This window comes from Arabidopsis lyrata (genome assembly GCF_000004255.2).
Source record: "Arabidopsis lyrata subsp. lyrata unplaced genomic scaffold ARALYscaffold_4, whole genome shotgun sequence".
Lineage (NCBI taxonomy): Eukaryota > Viridiplantae > Streptophyta > Magnoliopsida > Brassicales > Brassicaceae > Arabidopsis > Arabidopsis lyrata.
The window spans coordinates 21,483,583-21,499,062 of record NW_003302552.1 but is presented as its reverse complement, the minus strand read 5'-3'; the positions used below and the strand labels follow the sequence as shown (position 1 = coordinate 21,499,062).

Sequence of the window (15,480 nt, the reverse complement as noted above, 5' to 3'; positions counted from 1 at the left end):
ATTAGGTTATTAAAAAATAATAAACAGAAAAAAAGAAGAAAAAAATTACATGCATTAAGTTTAGATTAATGTGTTGAAAATTTCCTTTTATCTTTATGGAAAGAAACATTTTCCATTTTTACATCGTGACCGAATCAACTATTTTTCTTTGAAAGTTGAAACATTGGAACTCGATTGTCGATTTTCACTTCTTGAATAAAACTTGAATCTCAATAGCGGTTTCACATAAAGTCTCTTGAGGTTGAGCTCTACAATGTTATATGGTAGTGCTAACCCAACCACAGTCGAGCAATACCTTTTCAACATTGTATTACCGTATCCAATTGGATCAAGAGAGACGATCGAGATCCAACATTGTAATATAAAATTTCCCTGCAATTTTATTTATGAAAGATGGGTTTCTTTGGCTTCTTGTTGTTGTATATACATATGCAAGCTTTCTTGCTTTTATATTTGAGTTAGTTTGAGAGGTTCAACGCATACAAACCTGGTCCCCTTGGTTAAACTTCATTTTCATGTACCTAACCTAAATGTGGTTAACAAAAATAAGTCTCTCTACCTCATAACACCATCATAATCCATAACGCCATGGCAAAGACAAGATCTGTCTATTTGAAACAATCAAGTTTTATGAGAGGCATGTCTTGAACAAGACAAGACTGCTTTTGTTAGCATAGTTGTCCGAACTAATTCAATAATTCAATTAGCATTTTCTAAACCAATAATTTGGTTAAAAAGAGGCAACTAGAGAATCAATTTTGTCTCTTTTGTTACTACTGTAAATAAGCAAATTAATTTAATTATGGTCATTTCAATTTTCAGAATAAATAAATAAATAAAATTCTTTTTTTTTTTTCCTTCAAATAAATAAAATTCTCTCATTGTTTTTTTTCCTCTGTCTCTCTCTCTCTCGTAACCTCTCAATGAAAATCTCGTCCAGGTTCGCTCCTCTTCCCAACAATTCTCGTCTACGAATGTTCTTACGTAATTTGCAAATTCGCATTTTTCTTCTTCATTCCGATGCAATTTTCATGGCCGAATCCACAATTGCTGGGGTCAGGCATGGATTCTGATTGGGATCAGTGTCGGATTTTTTGTTTTTTTTTTAGGTTTGGATGCTTCTGTTGACTACGTTTTGCTAAAATTCAGACTCTTGTCGCTCTCGTGAATCGATTCCACAGCATTTTCTGGACGAAATCTCTAGTCTTTTTTTTCTGGGTTTGATTTCTTGAAGTGGCTGATTGCGCAAGTGGATACAAGTCTGGATTTTGGTACGAGCCATTTGCTTATACAAGGAGAAAGGGATTTGGTATAGACTAAAGGCTTTGCCTTTTCTAGTGTTTTTCGAATGTCAAAACAAGTTTTTGGCTGCTTTTTGGATTCTTGATTTTGGAATTCTGGGTGGATGGAGAACGATGACATGTACCCCGTAGGTTCTGAGTTGGGAGCTGAGGAGATCATTGCTCAATCTCCAAACCAGGCATTTACTGTTGCAGGAGGCGAAGGGAGTGATGTGGTTTTTGCAAGAGAGGCACCTCTTATAGGTAGAAATCAACAGAGCAATGGATCTAGTGCAAAGAAACTGAAATGCAGGGGTCTTGGGCAACAGAAGAAGCTTAATAGACAGGATAGAATCGAATTGGGACGACTTTTCCAAGGTGCTGTTAGCTCACAGGATTGGCAACTTTCCGAGAGATTCATTCATCTGGCTGATCCACAAACTTTGAATGATCTTTAGTGTATTAGTTTAGATTCTATTTGGTTCTTGACCACAGAGCATGAGTTACGGGGAATCACAGAATTGATTGCAAAGATCATATGTCATGGTGCTCATGACTATACTAGAGCTACACTTAGGACTTCGTTTCTTGCTTCTTGTGTTTCATCTTGCCAGAGTCGGACTGTGAGTCTTGCTGATACTGTAACTGTTATGGCTCAAAGGTACACATTTTATACTCTCATAAGATGCTTCCCCTTTTCTCATAATAGTAATTGCAACGCAGTTTTGGATTATTGGAGAATTGGGTTTCTGTTATGATTCCATGTTTTTGCTTTATTTTGCTTTATTCGTTCACTACATTGTGTTGATAGCGTATCTTTAATATCTCTTATGTTCATCTTCCTCCTGGTTTATCTTGGGTTAGCTGGGAAGGGTGAGATACCCTTACTATATAAATCCATTTTTTCCCATCTCGGCGTTTCCAGGTTGCACGAGCGTCTCCAAGAGTGTAATGGTGATGAAGTCCTCAAAGCAGAAGCTGGTGCTAAAGTTCAAAAGTTTACTGAATGGGCCCTCAAATGTATAGGTTTTCACTCCCGATGCCAGGGCCCTAGAGATAAATCTAACCAAGACTCAGCTGCTGAGATCCAACTCCAGCTTTCTGCTTTCAAGATGTTCTTAGATCTTGCAGGAAACCATCTATCAGGAAAGGATTTCACAGAAGCTTTTGATGCAGCTTGCTTCCCGCTTACGCTGTTTTCTACCTCATTTAATCCCGGCTGGGCTTCTGGAATCTCAGCTACTGTCATACATGGATTGCTCGGTATGCTGGTGGAAGGAGGCGCAGATAATGTAAATCAGTGCTTCCTTGAAGCTTCTCGTTTTGGGAGCACAGAACTTGTGCGCATCTTGTTACAGGTAAATCTAATCCTTAATGATTGATTGCTTGCAATTTTGTTTTATGCAAATCTAACTTTACTTTTTCCTGGTGCAGATTGCTCAAAGGAATAGCTTAGACGTGGATGTTGACTTAGCACTGGGTTTTGCCTCGCATTATAGTAAAATCGAAACGATGGATTGCCTTGTGGAAGAAGGTCATGCCATTGCTTTCTTGGGTCCCTTGATGAGAGCAGCGGAGAGAGGTTGCATGCAAGTTGTTCAATGGTTTGTGAAAAGAGGCTGTCGTGAAATGGAGCTATGCTTAGCTCTCACAGCCGCCACTTCAAGCAGCCAGGTTGAGGTCGCTGCTTATCTCCTTCCTCATGTTCCAAGACCCGTTCTCACTGCTCTCAGCATTGAAATCCTCAAAGCAGCCGGTGAAAGAAGTGGTGGTTCCCTCCACGGAGTAGAGTTTCTCCTTAAATCAGATTTCCTCGGGGATCCAGTAGCCACATATTCAGTTGCAGACACCATTGCAAAGTCAGAAGACGAGTCTATTCCTTCAGATCTCAAATCGTTTCTCCAAGAACACTGGTCAGAGGCTGCATTCAACCAAGGATTGAGAGAAAGCCGGGAAAATTTCATGAATTTCATGAGGGTTTTGAAACTCGGAGAGTCTGCAATAAGTATAATGGATCTCCCAGCACCATTGAGAGTAGCAATTGCCTACATGCCGTTGTACAGAGAGTGTGTGAATGCGGGTGGGTGGCTGCTCTCACAAAAGCTAAGGGGACAGCTCGTTGAAGCTGTAAAACAGCTTCAAGGCTTCGATGTAGAAACAGAAGAAGTAAAGAAAGGTCATCATCAGCTAATGGCAGTTTTGGAGCATCACCTTCCTCTTTTTTTGGTCAAAGCTTCTTCACACTGAGCAACAATGGATTCAGCATCTGAGTTAACCCAACTCGTTTTCTTAAAAATAATTGAAAAAACAAGAACTGGAAAACAACCATACCACTACAGTTTTTGGATTCTGATCCAGGTGGTGAGATGATGAAAAATGTTCTTGTACAAACTTCCTATGAGAATGTCTTTGTCAAGTCTCTCTATATCTATCTTTTAAGCATCCTAAACCATTGGAGAGATAATCAAAGCCTTTTATATTATCTCATCTATATATATTATTTCACTTCTTCTGTCTCCTACCCTGTAATCAAAGCCTTGCAATTTTTACTTCTTGTACTATTCTCTTATCTGGTTTTGCTTCAGACCATGAGAAAAATGAAATCATGATGAAACTATGGAAACAATAAATGATTCTTTATTTATATAGATAGTTGTGTATAATTCTGAATCAACAAAACGAGTTTTACAAATGAAATATTAATCTCTTACCCTGAAACCTTATGTAATGACAACAATAGACAAAACCTTCTCTCTGTTTTTTTTAAAGGATTTCTTCAATTAAAGAAACGTTTATTACATAAAAGTGGAACAAGAAGTAACATGTTTGGAATTAGAAGAAGGCATGAAAGCAAGAACCATAAGCAAAACCATAATCCCAATAGGAATCAAAAGAAGCATAAAGGGAGGAGGAGGTAATGGCGGAAGAATCAACGGTAAGATCAAGAGAGATGCTGTGAGACCAACAAGCACAACCATTGATTCTAAACTGAAGTAACTCGCTGATATTAGCCTCCTCGGACTGTTCTGCGACGACAATGTCCGAAACAACTCTTGCTTCCCAACAATCGGAGCTGGAGCTGATCCACGAAAAGTCATGTTTTTCCGGTTATCTCTTCTCATGTCCATGACTTTGCTGTTGTTGTTGAGAGAACAATGTTCTTGAATGTTTATGATGTCGTTTTGTAGACTGGAGATTTCACGAATCATTTAAAAGAAAGTTTTTTTTTTTTATTTTCTCGAGGTTCGATCTGGAAAATCAGATCGATGTATGAAGAAACTTGAGTTTGTTTTATCCAAACGCATAAAAAGCAACGAACTTTTTTTCTTCTTCTGTCAATGTAGCTTGGTTGAAGAACCCTGATGATGAAATTACCCAAGAACTCGAAATGATCTTCTTGGCGTTTCCAGACCTAAAAAGGACTAAACTTTTTTTTTTTCACGTAGAGAGAAAAGAATCGATTGGTGTTCACGAAAGCTGCAATAGAAAATTGTCGAAGTTTTGATCAGTAAATCGTTATGATTCAATCAAAAACATGAGCAACGAACGAATCAGGCGAAGATTATCAGAGAATGAATCAGAAAACTGAAAGTAAGTACCTTTAAACTCCTTCAGCGAGAAACTGGGTGTTAAAGCTTAAATACAGAGGAAGACGAAGAAAGTTTCTTTTTGTAAGAAAACAGAGAGAAGACATAAAAGTGGGTGTGGTTTTGATATGGGAATTGGTGGTATTAAAAATGGTAAAAGATAATGAAGAAATAAATAATCTTTTCAGAGAAGAAACAGGAAACAGAGGAAGGTTCACTGAATTTACAAGATTTTTTTTCAATGTTTTTAAAAAAGGATTTTTAATTTTTTTTTTCTCTTTTGGGGGTGACAAGTGTGAGAGGCAAGTTGCTGCTGATTCTGGAAGCTCTGAAAAATTGAAAAATTAGATTACTTTCCTCTCTCTCTTTCTCTACACAATCACAGTGATTCTTCTCCCCTAGACACTTTCTCTCTCTCTTCTTCCTTAGAGTTGATGCTGACGTGGGATGGAATTTATTTGGGCTAAGCCTCTGTTTGAGATTGAGGTTTCAGTTTCTTTGGAATATTCAATGGTTGGTTTAATTAAACGAATCTAAAACTTTAACATTGTTCGTGTATTATAATCATGACTATAGTCAAAGTTGTTTAGTTGAAATAAAGAAACCAGTCGTGATTTTTCCTTTCTGATTTGTGTTGTTGTTTATAGGCTTTTTAGTCTCGTATTATTTTTATGATTTTTAAAGTAATCGTTGGTACTACGAAAGCACTTAAAATGTTAACCACTTGATGTTCACAAAAAAAATGAAGCTAGCTAGTTGCTTCTTCGTTGCAGTGTTTTGAAAGGAAGATTTTGTGTTTTTCTTTTTATATGGTTAGACTGACAATTTGTCATGATCGTGATTCGTGATCAAAGCATTTGATCATCGTTAATCAAATGTTTCTATATATACACGAATAATAAAATCTAATATTATCAAACTTTGTAACGAATTAGTAAGAAAAGTTTTATTTACAAAAAAGGCAATTATATCTCTACAAAAAAATGCTATAATCATTTAGAGTTGTAATCTATTGAAACTATGGACCATAAACGAGCTAATTATAGATTCGAACTCATCCGCGCACTAATATATACTCAAGTGATAGCAATAATTAATAGATTGAATGCGGTGAATTACCAATTTAATTTGATTAAGTATATAATATATTCAACATTTATCAAAGAGACTGTATATATAAATAATTTTATATATTGTGAAAAAATAAAATTTCCTACCTAATAATAATGTTGTCTATGTGTTATCGACCGATGATGACCCATATTGTTATTCCTCTCCTCGGCATTTCATGTGGTGGCTATATCATATTATCGTTCCTAGTGGGACAGTTGGTCCAATATTTATTTCTCTTTCGATTTTATTAATAGTTATAATAGAAATGCAAACTTCAATTTATAAAATTAGAGACCTTGTTTTTAGGAGATATATATATACAAAACATGAATAAGTGGTGTTGTTTTTAGTCTAATTTTAACACAAAAATGTGATATAGTATAATACTATAATATATCGAAATCTCAATAAAATAACATGTAGTATGATACTGGTTGTAATCATTATTATTTTTTAAAACTCATAGTCATAAAATTTATGATATGATTTTTTTACATCCAGCATCTCTCAAATAAAAGGACATAATTTTTTTAATTTTTTTCGCAAGCAGTTTTGTTTTAGCCGTTCTGGTATTAACCAATTTGACAGCTTACCAAAATCCACTACTCATTTTTTTTCCAATCCAAAATACAATACTGATTTATCCAAATTCAATGAATCGCATGTATAACATATACTATTGATTACGTCTTTTCTACTAAAACAAAAAGAAAAAGAGAATTGTTTTATTCGTCAACCACTAGCTAAATGACATTTACTATTCTACAATTATAAGGCTCAAGTAGACATAATTACAACAAAACTTTAATTACCTCCCGCTAGCTATAAACAAAAACAAAATTTTACGTAATTAAAAATATGATGATGCACGATGCAGACTTAAATTTGTCAAAGTTTAACTATATATAACTGAGAGTTATATAAATAGTATATACCATAGTGATATCTTCTCGATCTTAAAAGATATTCAAATTATCCTGTGGATATGTACTTGATTCGATATCTTTGATTTTTTGTACACATAATTTGATGATCTTATGGTTAGGATCGATGCCAACCAGTTCCTATGTAAATAAATAGATATATGTACGTAAATAGCATGCTTATACCAATCTAAAAGAATATATTGCCATTCAGATAAAAATGTATATAATGCCATTCAGCTTTATAGAAGAACCGATAACGTAAAGATAGAGCGCAATCTCTTATCCAAATCAGAAAAAGATTGTTATTCGTAGCCAAAACCAAGAAAGATATCAGATTTTCTTAGGTGAACTATAGGAGGTATTTTTTTTTACTAGTAATTCCTTGGATTCTATTGGTTTAATCCATGGTGTGTATATTTAATTTTAGAAATTTAGAAAGAAAAAAATGGTAGAAAGGGAAAGCTATAGAAATGGCAACCCATGCATGATTGCCTTGAACATCGCAAACCCTCCCTTAGATTGCATGTCTAGTGGTGCATAGTGGACCTGCAACAATATTCAACGAAATATTCATATTATATACATTGCATAATGCATATATAGTAGGACATAATAAGATGAATTATTATGCTCAATGACAAGTTTTTATGATATGCCCACAGTTTCATCACATATACTTGAGTTTTAAAAATGAAAATGATTCTATTTCTCTTTTAAGCTAGCCTTTAATAATGTTGGTGGTATACGTAGAGATATATTGAAGAAAATAAGTTTAAGCAACAAAAAAATGTTGATAAAAGAATTAAATAAGGAATGATTTCAAAAGGTATGTAATGTGGACTAGTCCACTATGTAGCACTTCGGTGCGTTTCTACCGGGGCCGGATGGATAGCCGATAGGGTTTATAAAAAAAAAAAAATGTGGATGAAACGGCACATGTCGTTGTCACGAGGCTCGTTCCCATCGATTCAATGCATATCTCGACCAACTTGACTTATTAATATTCCTCGTACAACTCTCCAATCTCAAGCCATCTTTCTTCTACGTTATTTAACAACTACGTTATACATTTTCCTTTTCTGTTTTCTTATAAATTACTTTACCCTCTCAAAATTATTGTTTTGTGTATCTAAAATGAATGTCGTAAAGAAATGGTGTCTTTCATAACATTGTAGAAAATATTCAAAAAATTACTAATGTATTATTTTAATACTTGAGTAATTATTTACAGATATATAAACTAATCTAAATTTTATAAACATTGAATATTTTATTTTGATCATTTGAAATATTATTAATTAATTTTAAATACACGCATATTTCTCAAACATATTAATTTCTTACAAGAAATCTCTATATATTGGGTCTAAAAATCCTTCTAATCATTCTATATTTTATTTTCTTTAGCTAGAAAAAAAAAGAATTCCTCAAAATTTGAAAGGTAAGCTAATGTTGTTTTCCTAACAACATCCATTTATAATACTCGTGGTTTAAAGTTTACACGGTACTGTCCCGGATTTTAATTAGATACATACTACAACCGTGGACGATCGACTCTAGAGTAGTGCCATAGATAAAGCTAAAGTATATATTTCTTCTTCAGTATAAAGATAGGAATATATGGGGACATATACTTTTGTCGATTTTGTAATCCAGCTTGCTATTAATGAAGTCTGAGCAAAGATATGACCAGGCTAAAAAGTGAACTAAAAAGATGCATAACAGAAACATAAAAATAAAATTCATGCATCTGCTAATGGAGAGGTTATTGGATTCATTGCACATATATCTTAATGATTCGTTTTCATTTCACCTCCCTTGCCATAAAAGATTTGAAAGAATAAGAAAGTTTGAAATTCTTTACGTCATATCATTTTCAGTATTTGTTCCTGAATCAACTAGATATAATTTATAATTTCATTTTCTTCTTGTGTTTGGTACGTCACTAGCTTCTTTTTTCTCTGGTTATGAACCAAAACATGAAAAGCTCAAAAATTGTTAATTACACTACAAAAAAAAGATCATATTAAATCACTTAAATTGTATCACTTCACTAAATGATATTATTTTGAATCATTTATTTATAAATGATGTGTTTTAGCATCAATTATACTAAGTGATGTTATAATTAATTAGTTTGGCATCAATTATATAAAACTGATTTAAAAGTTATTATTTCGTATCACTTTTTTAAAACTGATAGTAAATATTAATTTACATCATTTAGATAATTGATGTATTTATTAATTTTTGTTAAGATCACTTTTTAAATGATACAAAATTTATATCAATAAAAACTGATGTTAAACTAAATATATCAAAAACATTATCAAAAAAATCAAAAAAACCAACGTGATTTTTTTTTTTGAAGGAAAATATATTTCAGATCTAGATAATCATCACACCTAAATTTTGGCTACAAATTTGATCGAGAAGCAACCTAGCTAGCTGTATATATATCTCTTACTTTTATATGGATTTTAGACACATACAGGTTTTTAGAAGTCAAGATCGTTACACGTAAGTTTTGTAAAATATGTGATGAATCATTGTTCTAGGATTAGATCTTCTTCATCCTTGTTTATTTCTCTGTAATTAATTATGATACAATTTTAATTTTGGTTAAACTGCAGGTAGCTGCACTTAGCAAAAGAAATCTAGAAACAATAAAAAGGTTCATACATCAACAATTGGTTTCAGGTTTGTCTGTCTTAATTAGACTATTGGTTCTCATGAGAAGGACTTTAATTACATATCGTAGAATCTTGAAAAATAATTCATATATTCACCAGTTATTTTTAGATTCCAATTAATAACAGTAAGCGATAGAGACAAATGATCATGGTAGATATATTTATTTATAAATTCTAATGTTTGTTTGTGAATTTCCATAGCTTACAAATTATACAAATCTTTTTGTTTTTTAGGTTTTGATCGATGGATAAATCATGGATAAACAAACCACGTTTGTCTCAAGATTACATATTGGGGGTGAAAAATTCCTTGGATTTTGCATTTGGTAAATTAAAGGTATACGTGCTGAAATGTCCATGTAACCGTTGTTGTCTCCTCAAACTTAAGTCAAGAGAAGATATAGACGGTGATTTAATGTGTTATGGCTTTTTAAGTTCTTACACAAATTGGGTACTACATGGAGAGGATATATGTGTCACGGGTAATACAAGAGTACCTTCTGATATTGCTTCGGTGGAATTAGATTCAACTAGGACTCTCTTGGATGATCTTTTTCCTGATATTAGTACGAACAATGATGGTGGATATGAAGCTGGATCATCTGAGAACCCGATGGACACTGATAGACCATCAACTGCAAGTGGAAGTTGTGAAAAAGGAGAAGGTTTTGATGAGTTGCTTGCTGATTATAATCAAGAGCTATATACAGGATGCACTAAGTTCACGAAGTTGTCCTTTATATTGAAGTTGTACCATATCAAATGTATGTGTGGGATTAGCGACAAGAGGATATCTATGGTACTTGATTTGCTGAAAGAAGCATTTACACATGCCAAATTGCCAGATTCATTTAGTGACATGAAAAAAGTTATTCGCAAATTAGGATTGAGTTATGAGTCAATTCATGCATGTCCAAATGATTGCATGTTATTTTGGGAGGCAGATGCAGAAAGAGAAATCTGCAAAGTTTGTGAAGCTTCTCGTTGGAAAGAAAATATTTCAGTAAAGAGTACAGAATCTGGATCAGAGAACAAAAAGAGTAAAACTCCTGTAAAGGTTTTGCGTTATTTTCCTCTAAAGCCCCGACTGCAACGTTTATTCATGTCATCAAAAACTGCTACCCATATGAAATGGCATGCAACTTCTAGTAACAATGATGGAAAGCTTCGACATCCAAGAGACGGAAGGGCTTGGAAGGAATTTGATAAAAAATATCCCGAATTTGCATCTGATCCAAGAAATGTCAGATTAGGTTTGGCGACTGACGGTTTTAACCCATTTGGTACCATGAGTAGTAGTTATAGCATATGGCCAGTGATACTATTTCCTTATAATTTTCCACCATGGATGGCAATGAAGCAAACATCAATGATCCTCTCTATGGTTATCCCTGGAAAGCATATGCCTGGTAATGATATTGATGTCTACTTGCAGCCGCTTATTAAAGAGTTGAAGGAATTGTGGTCTGATGGGATTAAAACGCTAGATGCTTCCACAAAGCAAACATTTGACATGCGTGCAGCCATCATGTGGACAGTTAGTGATTTTCCCGGTCTTGGAAATTTGTCAGGCTGGAATACGTATACGAACTTAGCTTGTCCAAGCTGCAATTTTGAAGGCAACGGAGAACGTTTACGCCATGGGAAAAAAAATTGTTTTATGGGCCATCGCCGTTTTCTTCCTCAAGAGCATGTCTATCATCATGATAAAACTAATTTTGATGGAAAGATAGAAGCTAGATCTCCACCGGCCACATTGTCAGGTTCTACAGTTATTCACCAACTAGAACAAGTTAATGTGACTCTTGGTAAAAACCATGGTTTAGTTGGAGTTGGAAGAAAAAGAGATCGAAGTGGTGCTTCAGGAAGTGGAACTTCAAGTACCACTCAGCAGTGGAAGAAAAGAAGTATATTTTTTGAGTTGTCTTACTGGGAATTTATTATGTTGCGGCATAATTTGGATGTCATGCACATAGAGAAGAATGTGTTTGACAATCTAGTCTACACATTTTTGGATGATAAAAAAAAATCAAAAGATAATCTGAGTGTTAGAAAAGATCTCCGTGAGCTAGGTATACGTGCTGACTTGTGGCCTGATGATAATGAGAAGTATAAAGCAGCATGTTTTACTCTGAACAATGATGGGAAGGACATTTTTTTAAGTGTCTTAAAAAATGTAAAACTCCCAGACGGTTATGCTTCTAATTTATCAAGTTGTGTTGATGTTAAAAGTCGAAAGCTATCAGGCTTGAAAAGCCACGATTGTCACGTGATAATGAGAGATTTATTGTCAGTCGCAATTAAAAATCTACTGCCAACAGATGTGACCTCAGCCGTTGTCGAGCTTTGTCAATTTTTTAGAGATATATCGGTAAAGGTCCTCGATACCGATGAGCTTGACAAATTACAAGACCGCATTGTTCTGACTTTATGTCATATGGAGATGCTTTTTCCTCCATCATTTTTCACTGTGATGGTACATTTAGTAGTACATCTTATAGAAGAGGCAAAACTCGGTGGACCAGTTCCATTTCGTTGGATGTATCCGATTGAGAGGTGTTTTTTTTTAACATTCTATGTTTATATATACACATAACTAGAAACTTACTTAATTCACTTATCTACAGGGCTCTAGGACACTTCAAATCATATGTTCGGAATCGTGCCAAGCCTGAAGGTTCTATATGCGAGCAGTATTTAGCTGATGAGTGTGTAACGTTTTGCTCAATGTATCTGAATGATATACAGACACGATTTAATCGTTTGGCCGCGTTGATGATCGACCTCTAGCTCAGACCAGTATAAGACCAAATTCAGAACTTCCATTTATTTTTCCAAACCTTGGAAGATTTGTTGGAGCGGGTCAGGTTTATACTCTTAATCATGTAGAGAGGCAACAAGCACATCGACATATATTGGTCAATTGTCAACTACTTGATCCCTTACGAGAGTACGTTTCTGTTATTCAAAAATAAATAATTCGTGAGATTCCATGAAAGTGGCTTAACGTGAGATTCCATGAAAGTGGCTTAACGTGGCTTACATTTTTTTTTCTTTTGTCTCGATGAATTATTTTATATTTTTTTTTATCATATGATTATATTTGATCGTTGCCTCATATTTTTGTCATCAAACTAAGAATTCCTTTTTCTGTAGAATAGAATCATAGGAAGCATAGAAAAAAGCTGAAAATCAAGGATCATATTTCTTTCTTTGTAACAGAAATATGTATTGCTAACAATTTTTTTTCCTTGATTAGGATCATGGAGTTTACGGATTCAGAAACACAAGCACCAGATGATTTACCATATTTGGAAACAAATTACAATAATCCTCCCGCACTTGCTCCAGAATGTAAAAGCTTCAAATGGAAAATTGAAGTGATAGGTAATACTAATAATCTGCTTTGGCTTTTGATATATTTAGTCAAATTTGCACTTCTTTATAACTAATCTGCTTTAGCATATATGTTAATTTGATTTTATTTACTAATTCGATTTTGGTTTGATATATATGTGGTAATTATCAACAAGATGTCGATGGAAACATAGAAGGCAAAATGATGACATCTAAAGATGTCTGGAAAATGCAAAACCACCAAGTAATTGTGCATTTCGATGAAGATACCGGTCAGCCAATTGGTGATTCTGGAGGTTTACTTGGATCATGGTTGGGGCAATTAAGCAATGATGTCCATTTGCTACCCATCAACTACACCGATTGGAGGTTGGTTAGTCCTCATATAAAAACAAGAGCATGGGAAGTAATTCAGGTAACATCTATCTATAGATTTTTTAAACCATGGGATGTTTTAAGATTATATTTAGGTCTGATGACTCGTTTCATTTTATATCATTTCAGTCCAAATTCAGATTTGATGATCCGATGATGAGAAAAGAATATGTGATGGGTGCATTAGGTAGCAGATGCAAGGATGTCAAACAACGTGTTTGGAATGATTACAAAAAAAGTAATCTGAACGAAACGTTGCAGAATCGACCCGACAAAATTCCTGAAGATCAATGGTCTCATTTGGTTCACATGAGATTCACCGAAAAGTGGAAGGTATAGTTTATTCGTTGGATATTTATAGGAAGCATGCTATATCAAATGCAATTAATTTCTTTTTAACATATGAGCTTTCAGAAAATGCAAGAGCGGAATACAAAGAACCAGAAAAATAATATCATGCCTCACTTATGTGGAAGGAAGAGTTTTTCAAGAAAAAGAGACGAAATTGTGAGTTACATAGGTATGATATATATAATCCTAGTATATTATTGATTTTGTATATTGTTTAACGCAGAAAACCAAGATTGGAAAAACGCCATGTCGAGCGGAGTTTTTCATTGAGACTCGCAAGAAACAGGATGGAAGCTTTGTATGTGATGAGGCAAAAATACGCGCGGTTAGTTTTATTAAAGTTACTATGAATTTTGGTCAATAGTTTTTGGAAGTGATCTCTAAATAAAATTTTGAGATGCGTTATTCAGTCACTATGAAAATCTATTGGATGAAATATTTATCATTCTCTACTTTTTTTTAGGAAGCACTTACGACGTTGTTGAGTCAAAATCCGCAAGTCACAAACAATATTACAGCTAGCTTGGATGATGAATATAGTCAGGTGTTCGGTCCAGAGCGTCCAGGACGAGTACGTTGTGTTGGTCGTGGGCCCACACCTTCAAGATTAGTGAAACATTCAAGTGCACCTAGAAGACAAGAGACAGAAAATTCTGAATTGGTCGTCCAACTGAAGGCACAAGTGAAGGCATTAGGTGATCAAGTTAATGGAATGTCTAAGTTCTTCCAACAAATACTTGGTACTTCAACTCGTGAACAGGTAATAAAATATAATAAGAATTTGTAATTTAAATTACATTATTATAATTCTATATATAATACTAATGTTTTAAACTAAATATTCAGGCAAGTGCATGGGCTATAAATTTTGCAGCGGCTTTTGCGAACATACCAAATCCACCATTTGTAAACATTCCAAATCCGCCTAATCCTCAGGTAAATGATATTTACATATCAATTTCATAGATACCAGATATTTATATAATAAATTAATACATTGAATGATTTATTTTCCAGGAAAAAGATAATGGTGCCAGTGGATAAACGTTTAAGCGCTTAAGAGTTATAAATGCTAGTTATGATCAAAATTTATTTAGCAAAACGTTTTATCTACTTTTAGTTTATTTATATTTATGCATTTGCACGATGGATTGATTATGTAATTTGTTTTTCAGTTTTTTTTATTATTAATTAAATTTCTTTTATTTTTGTTTTTAATTAATTATTTTTTCTGGATTAAAAAAATATATGTTAAAACACGTTGTTAGTATTTTAATTTGTGTCACTTTATAAACGATGTGAAATCATTTCAATACATGATTTTATCAATTATAAAAAAATAATATTCTCATCGATTTTTATAAATGATACTATAACTACAATCATTTATGAAAATCGACATAAATATAACATCAATTTTGTTAAAATGATGTAATGATTTAAATCAATTATTATAAATGATGTATTTAGTAAATCGTTTATCATAAATGATATAATTATTAACATCAGTTATGAAAAGTGATACTAGTTTTAGTATCAATTATTTATAAGTGATGAAAATATTGATATCAGTTATAATAACTGTTACAAACACTAACATCACTTGCACAAAATGATGTAAACATTAACATCATTTTTTGTAACCGATTCAAAATAAACATCAGTTATGACAAGCGATGCAAATATTATGTATAATTGCATCAGTTTTTAATAAAATGATGTAAATTATTTGCATCAATAATATATAAATCAATTATTTAAGTGATGTAAAATTCTTTTACATCAATTATAAGTAATA

At 33.4% G+C, this 15,480-nt stretch overlaps 3 protein-coding genes across 3 annotated transcripts; 2 read left to right on the top strand and 1 right to left on the bottom strand.

The window, feature by feature from the left end:
- The first annotated feature begins 874 nt into the window (after nucleotides 1-874).
- LOC9316150 (ankyrin repeat protein SKIP35) lies at nucleotides 875-3,796 on the top strand. Its single transcript, XM_021027774.1, is given in 4 exon segments — nucleotides 875-940; nucleotides 1,110-1,941; nucleotides 2,206-2,638; nucleotides 2,715-3,796. Coding segments are annotated over 3 exon segments (1,782 nt in total). The 5' UTR covers nucleotides 875-940; nucleotides 1,110-1,405; the 3' UTR covers nucleotides 3,528-3,796.
- Nucleotides 3,797-3,920: 124 nt separating this feature from the next.
- Nucleotides 3,921-5,023, bottom strand: LOC9318014 (ARGOS-like protein). The gene is made up of 2 exons (XM_021027775.1): nucleotides 4,880-5,023; nucleotides 3,921-4,757 (listed from the first exon to the last, which is right to left on the bottom strand). The coding sequence occupies exon 2, from the start codon at nucleotides 4,487-4,489 to the stop codon at nucleotides 4,076-4,078; it is 414 nt and encodes a 137-aa protein (XP_020883434.1). The 5' UTR covers nucleotides 4,490-4,757; nucleotides 4,880-5,023; the 3' UTR covers nucleotides 3,921-4,075.
- Nucleotides 5,024-12,616: 7,593 nt separating this feature from the next.
- Nucleotides 12,617-14,716, top strand: LOC110229383. Its single transcript, XM_021029385.1, has 7 exons — nucleotides 12,617-12,986; nucleotides 13,133-13,371; nucleotides 13,461-13,664; nucleotides 13,746-13,838; nucleotides 13,906-14,007; nucleotides 14,146-14,442; nucleotides 14,529-14,716. The coding sequence occupies exons 1-7, from the start codon at nucleotides 12,863-12,865 to the stop codon at nucleotides 14,646-14,648; spliced, it is 1,179 nt and encodes a 392-aa protein (XP_020885044.1). The 5' UTR covers nucleotides 12,617-12,862; the 3' UTR covers nucleotides 14,649-14,716.
- The last annotated feature ends 764 nt before the right edge of the window (nucleotides 14,717-15,480 follow it).